At 51.5% G+C, this 18,720-nt stretch overlaps 1 protein-coding gene across 2 annotated transcripts in view; it reads left to right on the top strand.

Moving 5' to 3' along the window:
- RGMA (repulsive guidance molecule BMP co-receptor a) overlaps nt 1-18,720 on the top strand; it is a 44,763-nt gene that overhangs the window by 405 nt on the left and 25,638 nt on the right. Inside the window, exons 1-2 of one of the 2 annotated variants that reach the window (XM_032342130.1) lie at nt 17,027-17,240; nt 18,012-18,127. In XM_032342130.1, coding sequence (XP_032198021.1) covers nt 17,080-17,240; nt 18,012-18,127 — 277 coding nt within the window. In that variant the 5' untranslated portion in view covers nt 17,027-17,079. Of the gene's footprint in view, nt 1-17,026; nt 17,241-18,011; nt 18,128-18,720 lie in introns of those variants that run through there. The other variant, XM_032342131.1, reaches the window with a different exon arrangement.

Raw genomic sequence — 18,720 nt, 5'->3', positions numbered from 1 at the left:
TCTTGCCCAGATTTGGAGCTTTGCTGCGCCTCGATCGCTTTAGTCTTGGCAGCGGTAAAGTTTTTGTGGTTTAGCATTTGCTCTTTTTTCCGCTAAAATGCTCTCCCCGGGCCGCCGGCAGCGCTCGTGCTTGGACAGACCCGGCGAGCGTCTCTTCCACTGTGTGCGGGCTGGGAGCTCCCTCTCTCCCTCGCGGTCACCTCCTCACCGGGTAGCCGCACCGCCCGGCCGGCGCAGCCTGGACGGAGCCGGACAGAGGGCTGTCCCGCCGCGAACCCCTGCCGGGCTCCCCACTTCTGCTCCGCGCCTGGCTGCCTAGGCCAGCTGCAGGGACGCGGAACATGCGCCTGCCCCCAGGCGCGTCGGTGCTGCACCGTCTGGGCTCGGGTCCGACAGGTCCGTGGCACTGGGAGCTGCAGCGCGCAGGAAGGTGCGGGACTTGGGTACAGCGCTGAGGGGTCGGACTCCCGCGTGGCCCCGGCGTTCCCAAGTGGGCGGGTGGGCCCGGCGGGCGGGCACAGAGACTGTTCCGCGCCCGGCTCGAGCGGTGGCTCAGGCCAGGGAACTAGCTGAAGCAGGGGTACAGGTGTATTTAGGGGGAGGGCCGACGCGGGTGGGTAAGGGACGCTCGGTTGCAATTCCAGATTGCATCCTGTTAGTGTAATTGCATTAGATTTGCTCGGAGGCAGAATCAATTCCCCCAGATTGAGATTTTTAATGGGAGCCTGCGAGTCGCTATTATGTGGTGTGGTTTCGGGAGGCGTTGGATTGTATTTCTTTTCTAAGTCGGGCGTCTGGCGGGCGGAGCAGGGGAAATCGCGCCACCTAGCGGAGCTGGCCAGCTGCGCGTTCCTTCTAGGCGATGAAGTTGGGTGTTCTCAAAACTAGGAGACTCCAGCGCTAGGCAGGGAGGCCAGAGGAGCCCTCCCGGGAAGAGCAGTTAAACGCAGATCTAGAGTCGGGTTGAGCGAGAGCCTCCCCGACCCCCAGCTCAGCAAGCCAAGCAAGCCAAGCTCAAGGGACAGAATTACAGGTTGTCCTGCGAGGCAGGCTGCGAGGGTCCGCCCGCAAAAACGCAGAACGTTGCCTGCCACTAAGGGGCATCTATTTCAGAAGAAAGGGGAAGAGAAGAAGAAGAAGAAGAAGAAGAAGAAGAAAAAAAGACAAGATGTACGGACTTTGCTGTCTTCTCCAGTGCATCATAGAGGGGGATTTGGGGGCGGATCTTGAACCATGACCCCTAGGAAAGAAATTGGCGGGAAGGGCAACTGAAGGACAGTGGGAAAGGGCCTCCTGGCGATCTGTGCAGGGAAGGGATAGCATACCAAAAATGGCATTTTAAAAAACACAACGCAAAGGGTATCCTGATGTTCCACTGCCACAGAAGGTCAGAAGCAAGCCCCCTTTATAAGGGATATGGTCTCCAGTGAACCACCGGGCTGACTTTGCTGGGTGACAAGCCCCGCGGACAAAGGCTCTGGGTGGGGCACCCACACACCAGGCGGGCTCCACATTCTCTGTGGCTGGTTTTTGCTGCCACCTTCCAGGCCGGATGATATTAGCAATGAGCTGAGTTCTCCCTGTTCTAAAGGATACCTTGGTTCCTTGAAGAGCAGCATGGTGGTGAAGACCCTTGCCGTGTTGAAATCCTCTTTCCTGTGGTGCTGGGGAGGAAGGTCCCAGATCCCTTTTCGCAATAGCCCTGCTCTTACCTTTTCTTTCCCAGGTGACAGACAGGTGCTTATATTCCAAATAGACATGTGGAATGGTGGGGGGGGGGGTGCATATCTGCCCCCCCATGCTGTCTCTCCCTTTGCAGGTGTTTATTTAATAACCAGCTTTGTGACCAAAAGGATCTTACGGTAACCTGGCCTCTTATTCAAGGAGGGCTTCTCTGACCTTTGCTAAGAAACCCCTTGCAAGGCATGACTGCTGTTCCCTTAGTGTGCATGGTAACGCAGAACAGAGCCAGGAGGGGCTCCTATTATGATAGGAGGTCTTATAGGTCCTATAGGACCTTTGACTTGGCCCTTCGGCCACCCCTCGTGGGGCCAAATACAGGAATTCTTAGATGAGATGCATAATAAAATGAACAGGTACTGAGCATCCCTGACATTGGGACAGGAAGTTTTTCAAGCCATCATTGTACTGATGCTCACCAGAACAGGGGCTGGCATTTCCATTTCCCTAAAGAAACTGAGGTCCAGACGGGTAGAGCCCAGGTTCTGCGAGTTGAAAGTGCCCTTTCACTTTCAACAGTGCTACCAAGTGAATTATATCCAAGCACTGGCTTCTACCAAGCCCGGCCCCCAAATTCAGTCACGCCTTAGGAGGTCTGATCACCGATCTCTTGAGAAGTCTACCATCCAGGCAGAGACGGGGATAAACCCAAGTGAAACAGAGCATCAACAAACTGGGATTATCAGAAACTAGCACAGGCTCGTTTGAATCCATTGGTTCTGTGAAATGGAAAGGCACCCCTCCAGAAAGACCCCTGTTCTTTAACTTGACTTACAACATCCCGAAGTTCAAATAACTTCTAACCGTTTTCCGTGTTTCTGTGGCTCTTCAAGGACAATGGCTTTGCTTTTCAAACAACATCCATTGTTTATTCATGCGACAGACTTGCCATAAATGTACCCTGAAAATGGGAGGCTCCAGGCTCTCCCACCTGTCTGGTATCCAACCCCATTCAAAGGACACACTCCCGTTTTTCTTATTTTGACCAAATGATAAGTCCCGTGTCAGCCTCCCTTCCTTTCAGACCAACAAATCTACGAAGGAGCAATGAACAGGGCCGTGGAAAACCTAAGGACTACACTTACCCAAGTGTGCGTGCATCCAAGGTCAGGCAGAAGTCTGTTTCCTTGGTGACAAATAAACATCTTTTAAAAAGATGCCCAGTTTCTCAGCCAGGTGTGACCCTAGGAATAGAAAATGCAGCATACTATTAGATCATAGGGGTCAGGAGGCAAGAATGCGTGCTGACAGGTGAAATTTTTCTAATTCTAAGGGCAGTAAGAAGAAGACATTTTGAAACTTGGGCAGCAATTTTGTAACAAAGTAAATGCAAATATCTCGTGTAGTCTCATTTTAAAAATTTCAAGGCACTGCTACTTGATGAATATAAAAATGCCCTCTGTACCAGCTTGACTTATAACATTATTATATCCAGATTACTAAAGTGAAGAATTAAAGCGTAGCAAACACCGTTGATGCAGGAAAAAATAACAAAGCTACCGGTTGAGTTTACTTCTGGTTTTTCAGTTGTTTGTTTAAAGTAACACTACGAGATGAGGAACTTTATGGAATCAAGATACTAGATTTGGGGCACCCGGGTGGCTCAGTTGTTAAGCTTCTGCCTCAGCTCGGGTCATGATCCCAGGGTCCTGGGATCAAGCCACATCGGGCTCCCTGCTCAGCGGGAGGCCTTCTCCTCCCTCTCCCACTCCCCCTGCTTGTGTTCCCTCTCTCGCTGTAAAAAAAAAAAAAAAATACTAAATTTGCCAGAGTCTGAAAAATCTGGCCCTTGATAACTTAAAAACAAAAGAATCTGTCAGCTATCTGATGGATCAAGTCCAGTTCCTATAGGTTCTGTGGCCTCCACAGGGCAGAGCAGAGATTAGCAGATGTGAGTACAAACTTACTGATCTGTATCTTTGAGGCCCTGTTTAGTGCTTACCATCCCGCATGGCTGTTACTTATGTTTTATTTTTCCATCTCCGGGGACTCTCCTTCTCAAGGTCTCCGCAGCAGCTTTCCTGGCTGACCGCAACTGTTTGTCCTGGGTCCTGATAACGCTCAGCTCTTCTGCCCTTGGGAGCAGAGATATTCTGGCCAAGTCCCCAAGAAGAGCCTTGGTATCATCCCTTTATTCTTCATACACTGTTCTTCTGAAGACGGACGCACACAGTTTTCGTCCTCTTTAGGATGTTGAAGACTTCTCTCTTGATTGATGTCTCTGAAAGGCGCTTAGGTGGAAACACCCAAAAGCACACCAAGAGTCACCCCTCTGGCCTCCTAAACATTTGTGTCATCAGCCCTGGTGGCTACAGCGCAGACACTCAGCTTCAGAGTTCGGTCTCCTGGTAGTCTTGTATGCGTTTCCCTCATCTGTGCCCTGCTGTGTCTCTTCCCAGCTTTAGCTCTTTAAAAACCAGGCTACCGGGGCACCTGGGTGGCTCAGTGGGTTAAAGCCTCTGCCTTCGGCTCAGGTCATGATCTCAGGGTCCTGGGATCGAGCCCCGCATCAGGCTCTCCACTCGACGGGGAACCTGCTTCCTCCCTCTCTCTCTGCCTGCCTTTCTGCCTACTTGTGATCTCTCTCTCTCTGTCAAATGAATAAATAAAATATTAAACACCAGGCTACCTCATTGTTCCAGGTGCTGCCACAAAGTTTCCTCCCCTCTCTCAAAGTCTGATCCTCTTCTGCAACCATAAGATGTTGCTGGTTACCCGCTGCCGGGGGGAGCTCAGAAAAAACGTCTGCTGGGCAAAAGTGACTTGGAAATTCACTGCCAGGGTGCATTTTCAGCTTCTGACCCTGGCTTCCTGGAGAACAGACCACTATCATAATACATCCCTCGGACCGCTGGGAGTTGAAGCCACTCTGTGGTACTGCTGCCTTGGCAAACGTTTCGTTTGGCCACGTTGCTTGTATGTGTGTGTGGAGGGGGAGGTCTTAGACTGGTCATAGCCTCCCCCCACCCCTGTCCCCCATGTAAATGCATGCCCTGGACAGCAGCTACCAGTCCCAAGCAGATGTAAGTCCTAATGACTTTCCCCAATGGCCTTTGTGATGAACAGTCTCCCCCACCTACCAGAGCTGTCCTTGATGCACCCCTTGGAAAAAGACCCCCCTGGGGTTCACCAAAAGCCCACTCCTTTGGTTTGAATGGACCAATCTAGCTTTAGCACAGAAACCCTCCAACGCTGTACCCATGCACCCTAATAAAGGCTTGAGCCCTAGTCCTGTCTCTCTCTCTGCCCCCTCCACTGCCCCCTCCAGGTGTGCCCTGCTCATCCTCTAGGATCTGTGAATGATAAATGTCTCCATTTCAGTTTCTCCTGTGGTCTGCCCTTGAACTGTGGCTTGCCACCCAGCACCCGGGGCTCCACTTAATTTGACAGATTTTGTAACAGAAGAGCACATGGAAATGCGTACCTCATTCTCATAATCATAAACACGGCAGGGTTTCCTCAAAACAACTGGTACTTTGGAAACAGTAAGAATTCATGTTTGTTTGGAAATCTGGGTGTATAATACACTTTCGTTTCCATTTAATTTAATATCCCGTATAGAAAGAGCTAGAGTATAAATAATGGATTTTGTAACACCATTGCATTTTCTCAGACGGGTTTCCATTTATGCAAGAGAGGCAAAGCAATGAGAAATGTAGGGCTTAGAGACCAAGCTCACCTGGAGACACTGTGAGGTTCACGACGGCACCCCCTCAAAGGTCCACACCTGCTAAGAACCCCTCCCTGCTAAGGTGGGCAGCTCATTTTTCACCAGAAAAGGGATTCGTGGGACATTCGTTTATGTTGTCTCACACCCTTTGGTGCAGCTAAAACAGTCTGATACTCACCTTTCAGAATGCTGATTTCAGAATGCTTCCCTTCCTATCTGGAAGCATGGTGGGCTTTGTATCTTTAAGTATCTCAAGAGCATATGGTAAGGAAAAGCCAGATGCCACCGTTTTCTCCGCTGTGAGGGTTTTAGCTTGCTTTTATTTTTCTCTGCTGAGATCCCTAAACTCCCAAGTGTCTGATTTCTTTATGAGCAAATGGATGCTATTGGCAGATTCCACAGACCTCCACAGACCTAGTTAGAATGTAGCCCCCCCCGAGCCTTGGCCAAGAGTCAACAAGGACAAAGGAAACCCAAGCCAAGATGGCACCCAAGCCTTCCCTTTCCGGGTCATTGACCAGCCTGTAGGGGCAGAATCCCACCAGCTTAGAATTTGAGACAAGGTGTGGATGGCTTGATTGATAGTCTAGATAGGTCTACTAAACATCTTGTTGTGTCATATTTACCTTGTCAGTCACAGGCTGCATCCAAGTAAACACTCTGTGAAAACTTGACCTAAAAATACCATTTAGTATCCCAAAGAAAGGAAAGGAGTTCTGTAACTATTTCAACTTCCTAAGTCTTTAAAGGGCTGGGGTAGATCGTTCAGGGAAGTTGTTCTTTTCTTAAAATATTTTAAGATTTTTAATTTATTTCCAGAAAGCAGCATATCTCTAAACATATTCTCATTTCTTGCATTCTTTTTGTTTTGTTTTGTTTTTTAAGGTAGGCTCCACTCCAGTGTGGGGCTTGAACTCACAGCCCGTAGATCAAGAGACACGGCTCTACCAACAGAGTCAGCCAGGCACCCCCACCCCCATATTCTCATTTCTAACACGTAACCCACTATTATACAAATGGAGTGTATTATTGGACGAACAGGAAAGAAAGTAAACCCCAGGTGAAAAAGCTGGGAAGCAGCTGTACTTTGGGGTGGGGAACACTGAACTTGGCATCCCTTGGCCAGGGTCTGGGGCTCTCCCTGCTCTGATCTTCTTAGTGACCTTGGACAAGTCACTTAATCTCCCAGTGTCTCTGTGTCCTCACTCATGAAACGAAGGCGGCTGCTTCCACGACACAGTTGGGACCACTCAGTAGTTACGTGGGAAACTCTGCTGTATTGTGGTCACTCAACAGAACTTGAATGTTACCAGCAATGCACTTAGAACCCACCCAGTAATCAAGGATGTCCACGCATCCTCGGGGAATTCTGCAGAAGTCCCCCCTGTTTCCACACAGACAAAGGCAGAATCGGGTGCACAATTGAGACTCTTATTCTAATCTAAAGAATGGTTCTTGTCCGTGATATAAAACTGACATGGTCAGCTACTTACCAACACTCACTCTATGCCAAGCATCTGTTCTCAGTGGTCTGTATCGTGTTAGTTCATCTAATCTCCCCAATAACCCTTAGAGGGAGCAAAGCATATCCCCACTTCACAGATGAGATCACTGAGATTTAAGGAACCAGTGTTCAGACCACACATTGTCAGGCTGCCTGCTGTGTTGTCTCTCTCGTATCAAAGCGAAGCCTCCAACAAACGTTAAGAAGAAAACAGTGCGGGGAAGGAGGTTGTCACATAAAGGGACACATTTGCTCGTGTTTCTGCTTTGGCTCTTTTCCCCCGCCTCCCATGAGCCAGCGATCTTTATTTCAGCTTTGCATTAGCCATTCTAAACAGTTTTGAATTTGATGAATAACTTGGTTATCTGTTTCTATTGCTAAATGTCTATGGTATTTGTGCTTGGCACCAAATTGTTCATTAATCCAAATCCCCCAGCCTTCTGCCGGTTGAGAGAGAGAGAGACAGACAGACTCACTGTCCGTTCAAACAGTTGCCGTTTGGTGGATAAATGGTTCCAAGCTGCTGCTTCTCCCCAGTACTTACTGGAATGAGGAGAAGTAAATACTGGGTGGTCTGTTCTCCATTACAGGAAGCTGGTGTGTCTTGGTATGGGTACCCAAATGTTTCTTTAAAACAGGAGGTGATTGGGGCACCTGGGTGGCTCAGTCGGTTAAGCGTCTGACTCTTGGTTCTGGCTTAGGTCATGATCTCAGGGTTGTGGGATCAAGCCCCACATGGGGCTCTGTGCTCAGTCAGGAGTCTGCTTAAGGTTCTTTCTCCCTCTGTGCCTATCCCATTTGCTCGCTGGCTTGCTCTCAAACAAAATAAACCTTTAAGAAAGAAAAAAAGAGGTTACTAAGTGTTTTTGAGGTTTCAGGTATACAGGTATTGCTGGGGATTACTGCTGAAGAATTTCATGGTGACACTCAAACATAAAAATGTCACTCTTCAAGCACCATTTCCTCCTTGCTCGGCCACATTTTTACTTGGGGAGGCCAGAAATGTTACAGATGAGGCCCCAGAATGGCTCCTTGGAGTCCGGTGTGGGCAAGGCTGATGACTGACAGAGCCAGCTCGGTTCACTGGGTCCCGAGAGATGCTAGAGCAGGGAGCTGGCAGACCCCTTGGGGGGTGGCCAGACCATGATTCTGCAGACTACAAAGCTGACGATCTAGAGACAGGAAAGACCATTCAGGGGCCTCCTAGCTTGAGGCGGAGCTGCCCCGAATCCTAGGTCTCTGTCTTTCCCCAGATCCACCGCAATGTCTGGAAAGTCTGTCTCCATGCTGACAGCTAAGCACTACACCAATCCTATCCTGTTCATCCTGGCTTTATAGGCAGAAGAATTTGCAAGCTGTAGACCAGACGGTAGGTGTGTGCTGGCCTCTCAGTGCTGAGGGTCAAGAGGAAAGTGAGGGAGGGAAGACTTTCATATACAAAACTTCAATTATACACTAGTTTGACATCTCCATATCGTCATCCCATCTCCACAGGGAGAGATGCGAGAAGCATCCAAAGAAGAAGCGTTGGCACCTCCAAGAGTTTACAGTGAAACTCAGAAGTCAGGAAGGAGAGGTGAGAAAAGGAGGAAGGGGGTGCTCATTCCCAAATATCATGGGCCTGTGACCCCAGAAAGTGTTAGCATGTGATCAGGAGGGCTCCAACCCAGCCTGGGTAGGTGGGTGGGGGGGTGGAACACTCACTCCTTTTGGAGGATCAGTAGAGGCACAGGGGAGACCTGGCATCTCTGTGCCTGGGAAGGAGTTGGGGAGCTCATCAGAGGTGGCAGAACAGCCAGGAGTCACCCGTGCCCCGCTTTGCCACCAAGCCAGCTGGGTGACCTCAGGAAGGTTCCTACATTCTACAGTGTTAGTGGGGGCAACCGTGAGCTGTCCGGCTTCCAAATGAAAGAGGACAGAACAAGCATCTTTAAACAGGAATGGGAGTCCAGAGAGAGCAAAGGATGAAGTCCGTCTGTCTATACATCTGTAAATCCCCTTTGGCTAGTGAGCTCAGGTCTTCTCTGAGTGCTCAGCCCATTCCATGATGGAAGAGTTCCCGGGAATGTTTAACTGAAAGGAAAAATAAAATGGGAAATACCTACTGGGAGGGAACAGTCAGAAGGTGGCTAATCATTTTGGGTGAAATGATAGCTAAGGAGCTAGACTGGTTGCTCTTCTATATGCGTTTATATGCCCATGGAAATATCTAGAAAGATGCACATGAAACAGCCAAGAGTTACTGCCTCCAGGGAGAGTCACCTAATTTCATTGGACAGGAAGTTGATTTTTTTTTAACGTGCCAATATCATTCTTTCATTTTTTTTTTTTAAAATAAACTTGATGTTGGGCTGAAGGACAAGGAAAGCCCAGAAAAATTGTTCTTCCAGCATTTTCTTTTTTTGCAAAATCCCTTTTATGTCTTCTGGGCACACTGAAAATGTCCATGTTTATCTTGGGGGAGGGGGCACTCCATATCAATGTCCCACGCCCAGTTGGCTCACCAGGCTCCGAAAGTCTCCAGCCTCTGTTCCTGAAAGCAGATTCACGACCAGAAATGCTAACCCAGGGGCAGTCTGAAGTATTGTCCCAACAGGTGAAAATTGGAAGGAAGGTGTTCCAGACAGCATGAGGCTAAGGGAATGTAGATGTCACCAGTCTTCACTGTCGGTGGTCCCGTTTGTTAAAGAAGTTACTGGTATAAACTCCTCATCAGGGGCGCCTGGATGGCTCAGTGGGTTAAAGCCTCTGCCTTCGGCTCAGGTCATGATCCCAGGGTCCTGGGATGGAGCCCCCCATTGGGCTCTCTGCTCAGCGGGGAGCCTGCTTCCCTTCCCCTCTGTCTGCCTGCCTGTCTGCCTACTTGTGATCTCTGTCAAATAAATAAATAAAATCTTTAAAATAAAATAAACTCCTCATCATCCTCAACTCTGAGAGACTCACCAGTTTTGCAGAAGTTGATTTGCAGTAACGACAAAGGGGAGTAAATGCGGGTCTCCCGAGACACATGAACGCCCACCCCAGAGTACTGAGCACGAGGTGCGGAAATCATTTGTCTCTACATCTGACAACTTGCCTGGGCTGCCAGGAGGGGGCCGGGATCGTCTGCCCCCATCCTGAGAACCCCCAAAGCACCCCACTCAGAGCTGAGTACTCAGTGCTCCGTGAATGCTTGTTGAAGGAGTAAAACAGAAGCACAGTAAATAAATAGGAAGAATGTGTCTTCTGTGGGAGCCAAACAATGTGACTGGTCTGATCACATCTGTTTAAAGCCATGCCCAAGAGCAAATAAAATCTGCTGACGTGTCTTAAATCCATCTGAAAGAATTCAGAGAAAAAGTGAGATGCCTCTTCAGTTTCTAAAGAGAGCTGTTGGAAGGCCAGGGGAACCTGTGATTCAGAACACCGTTAAAGTATTGGAATAAAGTCTCCACGTTTTGATTACTAAAAATAAGCATCCCTCGTGGTGAGGGAGGAAGCACAGAAGCACATGGAAGGATGTGCACACAGGACAAGGGAAGCCAATGGCAAGAGCTGAGAAGACAAGATTGGCCAAAGTGGGAGCATACTGAGGCTTTCTGAAGTCTACAGGGAAGGGGTCTTTCATGCCAGCATAAGAACAAGACTCACAAATGGTTTGGAAGAAGAGGAGCAGGGAGAGGTCCTCTCCTCAATCAACATGGAAACAAACAGCAGGGAAACTCTATGGCCTCCTACCCTCCAACCATCTAGAGGGAAGGAAGCAGGGGTAATTAAAGATGGTGTCCATGTCCCGATGGCCAGAATGGGCACTGACTTCCATACTGGGCCTGCGCCCAAGGGTGTATACCCTGGGCCCCCTGCCCACAAAGGGAGCTCCCCCATCTAGGAAGGGTCCCTCTTAACAGCCACTTCATGGAATACATGCGAAGACGTAATATCACCAAGAACATCTGGAAATCCCAATGAACTGGGCAGAGCACCTCTGAGTTCTCTGAGAAGAGAACATGAAACCGGAGAAATCTATTAGCATTCTGGGAGGAGGTAGAAACAGGGCCGGAGACGAGGGAGAAACCCAGGGATGAATTATGTTTAGACGTTCAGAATTCCTTCTGAGAAAGTTCCACCCCAGAGGTCACTCGCAATAGTACGTTGCTCCAGAATGTGCGGGGAAATCGCCACAGACTGGAACTGTCCTTAGAGACAGGAAACAAAAGATAGGATAAACAGGTACTTTGCTGGATGGAGAATTATAAACGGTGGGGATCCCCAAGGATTACTGGGGCTCCCAGACTTAGTTTCAGTGTCCATAGATCATCTGAAGGAGCGAGTGCCCGGATGGTTCCAGGCCTGCCGACGGAGGCTGACCACACTTATGAGTTAGCAAGAAAATACACATTGAAGCCTCAGTTACTGCATTTAGGAGCACAGCATCCAAACGATAACAAAATGGACTCTGTCCAGCCTGTTTACAGCCCAGAAGGGGATCTTGGGGGTCTTTGCAAAATGTTCGTTTGCTAACAGCCATGCAGGACTACATGCTCAGAAAGTGCAGAATGCTTCCAGAAACTGCTTTGGGAGCTAAGCCCAAAATAGGATTCTCCCTGGGCTAGACCCAAACCTGGGGGTTTTATGACTTTCCGCCAGAGAAAAATATCTCAGTACTGTAGAAAGGTAAGTAAAGTCACCACCCAGATAAAACACTTGCCTGAGAAGCTGGACTGCTTTGTTCTTCAGTGTGGAAAAATGAAACCAAAAAGATGATATGGTGAAAGCCTACTAAGCCTTGAAAGTTACTGGGGTGAAGGGGCACCCGGGTGGTTCAGTCCATTAAGTGTCTGCCTTCAGTGCAGGTCATGATCCCAGGGTCCTGGGATCGAGCCCCACATTGGGCTCTCTGTTCAGCGGGGAGTTTTCTTCTCCTTCTCTCTGCCCCTCCCCATTGCCCATACTGGCTCACTCTCTCTCAAATAAATAAAGAAAATCTTTTAAAAATTTTTACTACGATGAGAAAAACAACCTTAATTTTTCCAAGTTGCTGCTTATGCATTTTACAGTAGGAGAACCCTACTCACACCCTGGACATTAAGGTCAAGACTCAAATTTAGGGTTCCCTGCTTTGCTTTTTCCAGGGTACCTTTTGAATTAACCCTTAGAGTTCAGCCCAAGAAAAGGGAGTGACCCCCACCCCCACCACCCTGTAAGGAGTAGGTGCTTGCTACCCTGCTCTCTGTCCCCGGCTCTCTCTGAACCTGGGATGGAGGGCTGCCCCTCGCCTGCCTCCCTGTACACCCCAGCAATCCCACTCTTTCCGGGACCTGTTAGTAATAAATCTTGTGACTCTAATTCCTTGATGTGGGTTATTGAAAACGCACCTTCAATCAGAAACAGCCCTGTGGGTCTCACTTGCCCAAAGTGGGAGCCTGGATGCTGAGGGGACCCCCTGCTGACCCGTGGCGGGGCGGGGCGGGGCGGGTCCTGTGCCCCCCATGGAGCAGGTCATAATCTGCAGATTCTTTATGTAATACACCAGCTCCGGCTTCTCAACACAGTTATGGGGAGAGTGAAGGAGGTCTCGTTCATCAAATCTGAGACAACCAGACCCCACAGGAGCCCTTGGAGTTTGAAAGAGGAACTTGAAGTCAACCTTGAGTTCAATTAAAGAGGATTGGGTCCCACGTTCAGTTGTCAGTTGAATCAACTGAGTTCCTTAAGACATGGCACAGCCGAAATGTTTTCACAGGTCGGGGGTGGAGGGCATGAGAATAGGCTCAAGAAATGTTACCAGTAAATGAATGAGGGGTTAGACGCCATTGACAACATACCTTTGTGCTTGTGAGGCCGGTGGAAGGACTTCTTGGGACTGATGTTGGACCATCTGCTCCCTGCCTGTTAGGAGTCTGTGCACACGAGGGAGAGAATCCTCAATCAAACCAGTTTCAGCAAAGTATGGAGATCTGTTGGCTCCCACAGCTGGAACGGGTACTCCTATAACTCAGAGGAGGTGTAGGGAGAATCACATGCTGGAATGGCGTGGGGAGCCCTGAAAATCTCCATCAGCCCCAGAAAAGCTCACCTGATAAAGTGCAATTTTAGTAAAAACAGTGTGCCAACTCTGCCAGCACAGCTTCCCCTGCCAGCACTCATACCCACCGGCCTCTCCATCAGGTAGCTACCTGCAGACCCGTCCTCTGGAATCAGAGACCAGGAAGGGGCTCCCCCATAGCAACAGCCCAGGACAGACTCTGATCGGTCAGCTCAGGTCACACACCAGTCACCGCTTTATTGAAAGTGCTTGTTAAGTTATCTGTCTCAGCAGCCTTGACTTTAAAAGGATAAAGTGATAGACTCAACCTGAGTCTTAGCAGGCACCCAGGGTCAATGACATGTGATGTGACTTACCAACCTAGCAAATCCCTACAATTTCGTCACCTGGGAGAGCTCTTTAAAAACGCTGATGAGGGGCACCTGGGTGGCTCAGTGGGTTAAAGCCGCTGCCTTCCGCTCAGGTCATGATACCAGGGTCCTGGGATCGAGCCCCGCATCGGTCTCTCTGTTCAGCAGGGAGCCTGCTTCCTCCTCTCTCTCTCTCTCTCTCTCTCTGCCTCTCTGCCTACTTGTGATCTCTGTCAAATAAATAAATAAATAAATATATTTTTTAAGATTTTATTTATTTATCAGAGAGAGAGAGCACAGGCAGACAGAGGCAGAGGGAGAAGCAGGCTCCCTGCTGAGCAAGGAGCCCGACGTGGGACTCGATCCGAGGACGCTGGGATCATGACCTGAGCCGAAGGCAGCTGCTTAACCCACTGAGCCACCCAGGCGTCCCAATAAAAATCTTTTAAAAACAAACAAACAGGGCGCCTGGGTGGCTCAGTGGGTTAAGCCGCTGCCTTCGGCTCAGGTCATGATCTCAGGGTCCTGGGATCGAGTCCCGCATCGGGCTCTCTGCTCAGCAGGGAGCCTGCTTCACTCTCTCTCTCTGCCTGCCTCTCCATCTACTTGTGATCTCTCTCTGTCAAATAAATAAATAAAATCTTAAAAAAAAAAAATAAAAACAACAAACAAACAAAAAACACTTACGCCCGGGCTCTACCCAGGGATTCAGATTCGGCTGCTCTGGAATGGTTCCTGGGCAGTATGACTGCTCTCTCCTCTTCTTGAGACCTCGGGAGGGGATCCCAGGTGCTAAAAATGGACCCCCCCCCCCGCCCCAGCCCATCTTGTACAAGCCCCTGCTCTCCCTGCAGCCTCGTCCTCTGGCTTGTCCAGCTCCTGGGGCAGGTCACACCTTGGAACAGGCCTGGAATCCTTACCCTACTCTCCCTCCCTTGCCCACCACCTCCGTCCACCCCCCACAGCACTCTTGCACACTTGGAAAACTTCCCTCCCCACCCTGCACCCCATCCTGGGCTGAAGGCCCCTCGTGCCCATGTTCTGTGTCTCCGCTGCCAGAGTCTGTGTTCTGCTTTATTGAAAGTGATTGTTAAGTGATTTGTCGTCCAGCCGTGACTTGCCGCCCCATGCAGGCTTGCACCGCGGGAATCGATGGCACGCACATACAGCACATCAGGCGTGGGCTTGGGGTGCTCAGATCTCTGGTTTAGTAGCCAGTCATCAGGTGAAGACCTGACTTTACTCAGCCTCAGTTTCTCATCTGCAAAATGGGGATGGCTGTAGACCTTAGCTTGAAGTGTCTAGAAACATACTTAGCCAGCACTTGACATAATGTGAGAGCACGTCGAAATGCAAGCCAGGATTACTGTCAGTCTTCCTAAAATCCTTCAGAACAGCCCACGAGACACACCACCTTTTTGGTAAAGCCTTCCCCGTGCTGTTAGTTACTCACCCCTCACCTTCCTCTAATACTGGTTTCTACCAGCAGTGCAAAGACAGGGTCTGTCTTATTTATTTCTTTATCCCTTAGGGACTAGTATGCTGTAGTTCTTTTTTTTTTTAATTTTTTTTATAAACATATAATGTATTATTAGCCCCAGGGGTACAGGTCTGTGAATCACTAGGTTTACACACTTCACGGCACTCACCATAGCACATACCCTCCCCAGCAACCCTCAGTTTGTTTTGTGACAATAAGAGTCTCTTATGGTTTGTCTCCCTCCTGAGCCCATCCTGTTTCATTTATTCTTTTCCTGTCCCCCAAACCCCCCACGTGGCATCTCCACTTCCTCATATCAGGGAGATCATATAGTTGTCTTTCTCTGATTGACTTATTTCGCTCAGCGTAATACCCTCTAGTTCCATCCACGTCGTTGCAAATCTAGCATGCTGTAGTTCTAAATATGCACTTATTGACTGAGGACTCAGGCCCTGGATGTGGGAACACCCTGTATGTACCCAGAGGAAGGGAAAGTTGGAGCTGCCAACTTGCCTGTCTCTGAGAGAGCCTCAGCCTTATGTAGAACCTTGCCTTTCGGAAATGCCCTGCCCTTCTGCCACCCAGCGCCACTGTCTAACCCTGGAGGCTGGGGGGCAAGGCTTCGTGCTGGGCCCGACACAGCCCATGTTGGGTGATAGGGAGCTAGAGCCACACAAGGGGAGATCTCTAACCCAAGGCTCAGAGTACAACCTAGGGGAGAACCCGGAAGTGGCCACGCTCTATAATAGGAACTGTTTATAAGAAGTCAGCCACGCTTTGAGTTAAGTGAGTTTCTTTGGCGAATAGAGTGCTGAGTTCCATAACCCGGTGTTCCAAGAATTTCTTATTGCAAAGACCTGCGGAATTGTCAATAAGCTGGTTGGTTTGGCCAGTATAGATGGGTTGCTCAAGGCCAACATGACCCCATACTGCTCTTTTGGGGGACTGCCTTTCTCTTGATAGTCTAAACTATGTAAAGGCCAAATCTCTACTTTCGTGATGTCCAAATATAGCCTCACACATCTCTCCTCGTGAGGAGAAAAAAAAAAAAGGGAAGCCTTCTGTATCCCTTTCCTAAATCATGGACTTACGTCATAAGAATTGGATCGCCTCACAAAATGGCGGCCAATCTTGTAGCAGGAGCTCGGGCGTTCCCATGGCCCGGTGCCCCTCTCAAACTGTATTTGTTTGCAGTCTCAGGGTGACCATATTATCAGCCTGCCCCTATAGACGATGAAATTGAGGTACGGAGGCTCCAAGTCCTGCTTCCAAAGGTCCACCCTCAGGCAAGGACCACACTGGAAAGGCTGTCCGGTCTTCCAAGCCCAGCAGTGCTTGTGTCTGAGTCACTGTGGGGGCTACCTTGCTGAAGAATCCCTCTCTCATTAGCAAGAAGCTTTAGAGCTAACTGGGAAGGGCACAATCCCGCAAATGGTGTTAATGGACGGACCTCAAAGGTGCCTCTGTGCTGTAGGGCTCTGTGCCTGCCTCAGTGGGCCAGGGCTGTCCTAGGATTCTCTAGCATAAACTGTTAGGTCTGGCTGGGGAGCGGGGGCGGTGCTCTAGAAGAATGCCAGGAGAGCCCTGGGTTGGGAGGTGCTGGACTTTCCACCCAACAGGACCCTAGCATTTTACAAATCAGAGCTTAAAATGAACCCCAGTTTGGGGAAATGATACTTAGAGCCTGTTAGGTGGTGACCTCACTCTTTGGGTGAAATGGGCAGTGCAACTTTAAAAGATGAGCGGTTGTCTTTATGGAGTTTTTGCACCAAGGGGACCACAGCTTCCTGTGGCCCCATGGCACAGCTGGTTGAAAGAGTAGCCCCCTTTCTCACCTGTTTTGCAGAAGCCAGATTTAGAAGGCTGGCTGGGTTGTGACTTCACGGGACATACGGCTTTCTTCCCCTTGCCCAAAGCCTGCTTCCCCAGAGCTACCCTCCCCTCCTGGCAGACAAGAGTCCTAAGTGCAGGCAAAGCCTTGCAGCCTGTGTGGCCTTCAGCAAGTGAGGACTGTGATAGTGCTTAAGAGAAACATCAAAATTGGATAAAAATTCAGAATTTTTTTCCAAAGAGCCAGATGAGTAGGCTTGGAGGAGAGGTGAGGGGGGCCAAGGGAGGGATTGGTTCGACGCAAAAACACTTGCTCTGGCCTATTTGCGTTCCATCCAAAAGATGTTTCTCGGGGAAAGTTGCCAGTCTCTTAAATATCCCAACAGCGGCAGAAGAGCCGCAGGTCCTAGGCAACCTTGGGGAGGAGACATTTTTCTCCTGGAAAAATAAGCGACTGAGTTAAGGGAAGTCGCCACCCTGATGCCCTCCCAAAAGCGGCCTTGGTGGCCTTGCCCTGGCAGCCCTAGAAGGCCCGGCCCAGCGCACCGCAGAGACCGCTGTATCCCCACCTCCTCCGGGGTGGCAGCCGTCCTGCGGCCTCCGTCAGATTCGCAGGCCCCCAACTCGGGACTGCAGCCAGGGCAAGTACCGGGGAAGCAGCGAGGTGCTCGAAGGGGATGCGGGAGGCTCAGAGTCCCGGCAGGGTGGGTGGCCCGGGGTCCCGGCGGGAGGGAGCCTCGAGGCGCGTTGGCGGCTGAGAGCCAGCGGGCCATCCCGGACCCTCGGACAACTCAAAAGAGGATTTTCCAGCCTCCTGCATGGGGGCGTGGGGGGTGGAGGGGCACCTCTGAGTGAAAGAAATGAACAGGGGGGTGTGGGTGGCGGCGTCGGGACGGCAGTCTGGTTGGAACGGGGTCCTGGGATTTGTCTCCAAGCGCAGTTTCTCCTTGGGTTGGATATTTACAGGTTGGATTAGGGGGGCGCTCTGCAGGCCGTCCGGGGGCGCTGGGCCTCCTCGGCCTGGGCCGCCGCGGGGATCGGGGAGCCGGGGCGCACGCTGCACCCCCTGGGCCCGGGTTCCCGAGCTCCCCGCGACCAGCGTCCGAGCCCCACCGCCCCGGTCCCCGCCCAGCTCGTCCCCACCCCCCCACCCCCAGCGGGCCTCGCTGAAACCCGAGCGCGAAGGGGCGGGCCGCGCGGCGGCTGGGGCGGCGGGGCCGCGCCGACATTGGAGGGGACACGGGGGAGGGAGGGCGAGGGAGGGGCTCCCGGGGAGGGGGGGGCGCGCCGGGCGCCCGCGGCCGAGGGGGACCGAGCCTCCCGGCTCGCTGCTCCCGCCGGCGGAGCGAGGCTGCCCTTTCTCCGCAGCGTGATTTATTTTCCTCTTCTTTTCTTCTAAACTCTTCTTCCAGGGAGAGGCTAGTGGTAACAGGCCGAGCTGGATGGATGGGTATGGGGAGAGGGGCAGGACGTTCAGCCCTGGGATTCTGGCCGACCCTCGCCTTCCTTCTCTGCAGCTTCCCGGCAGGTAAGGCACTGCCCCGGGCGCGCGGGGACGGCCGGTTGCCGCTCCCGGGCCTCGCCGCCGCCCCTCGGCCGTACTTCTGCGTACCGGTCGGAGCCGAAGTTCGCCGGCGTCCCCGGGACCCCCGCCTCCCATTTCCACCGGTCTTTGTTTCTCCCGCGCCCCGCCGAGGGCACGATGGATGCCCGCGGGGACCCGGACGGGGGCGGGGGGGGGGTAGAAGGACCCCGCCCGGCTGCCACGGGAAGGAGCCGGAGTAGGGAGGTCGCAGGGGCCGGGGGCGCCTCCCTCCTTCCAAGAAAAGGGGTTCCCGGGACGCGCCCCTTAGGGGCCCCGCAGGAGGGGGCAGGGAGAGGGAGCGCGGACTCGCAGCGGGGGGCACTTTCTCCGGCTGCTCGCCCATCCGAATGCGAACCTGCCGGGTGCCCAGGGGTGGAGCCGGGGCCGCCCCTGAGGTCCCAGGCGGGTCCCCGGCCGCCCCCTCCTCCGGGACCCTGTCCCGTCCCGCCCCACGCTCCTGCCCACGCGGGGAAGCCCACGGACTAGGCTCACGCGAGCCCGGGTTCCTGTTTGATAACATTCCGCGTCGCCCCCTG

The sequence above is a fragment of the Mustela erminea genome, chromosome 5 (genome assembly GCF_009829155.1).
Source record: "Mustela erminea isolate mMusErm1 chromosome 5, mMusErm1.Pri, whole genome shotgun sequence".
NCBI lineage: Eukaryota > Metazoa > Chordata > Mammalia > Carnivora > Mustelidae > Mustela > Mustela erminea.
Note: the sequence above shows the minus strand (reverse complement) of the source record. Positions and strands in the feature narration are given on the sequence as shown.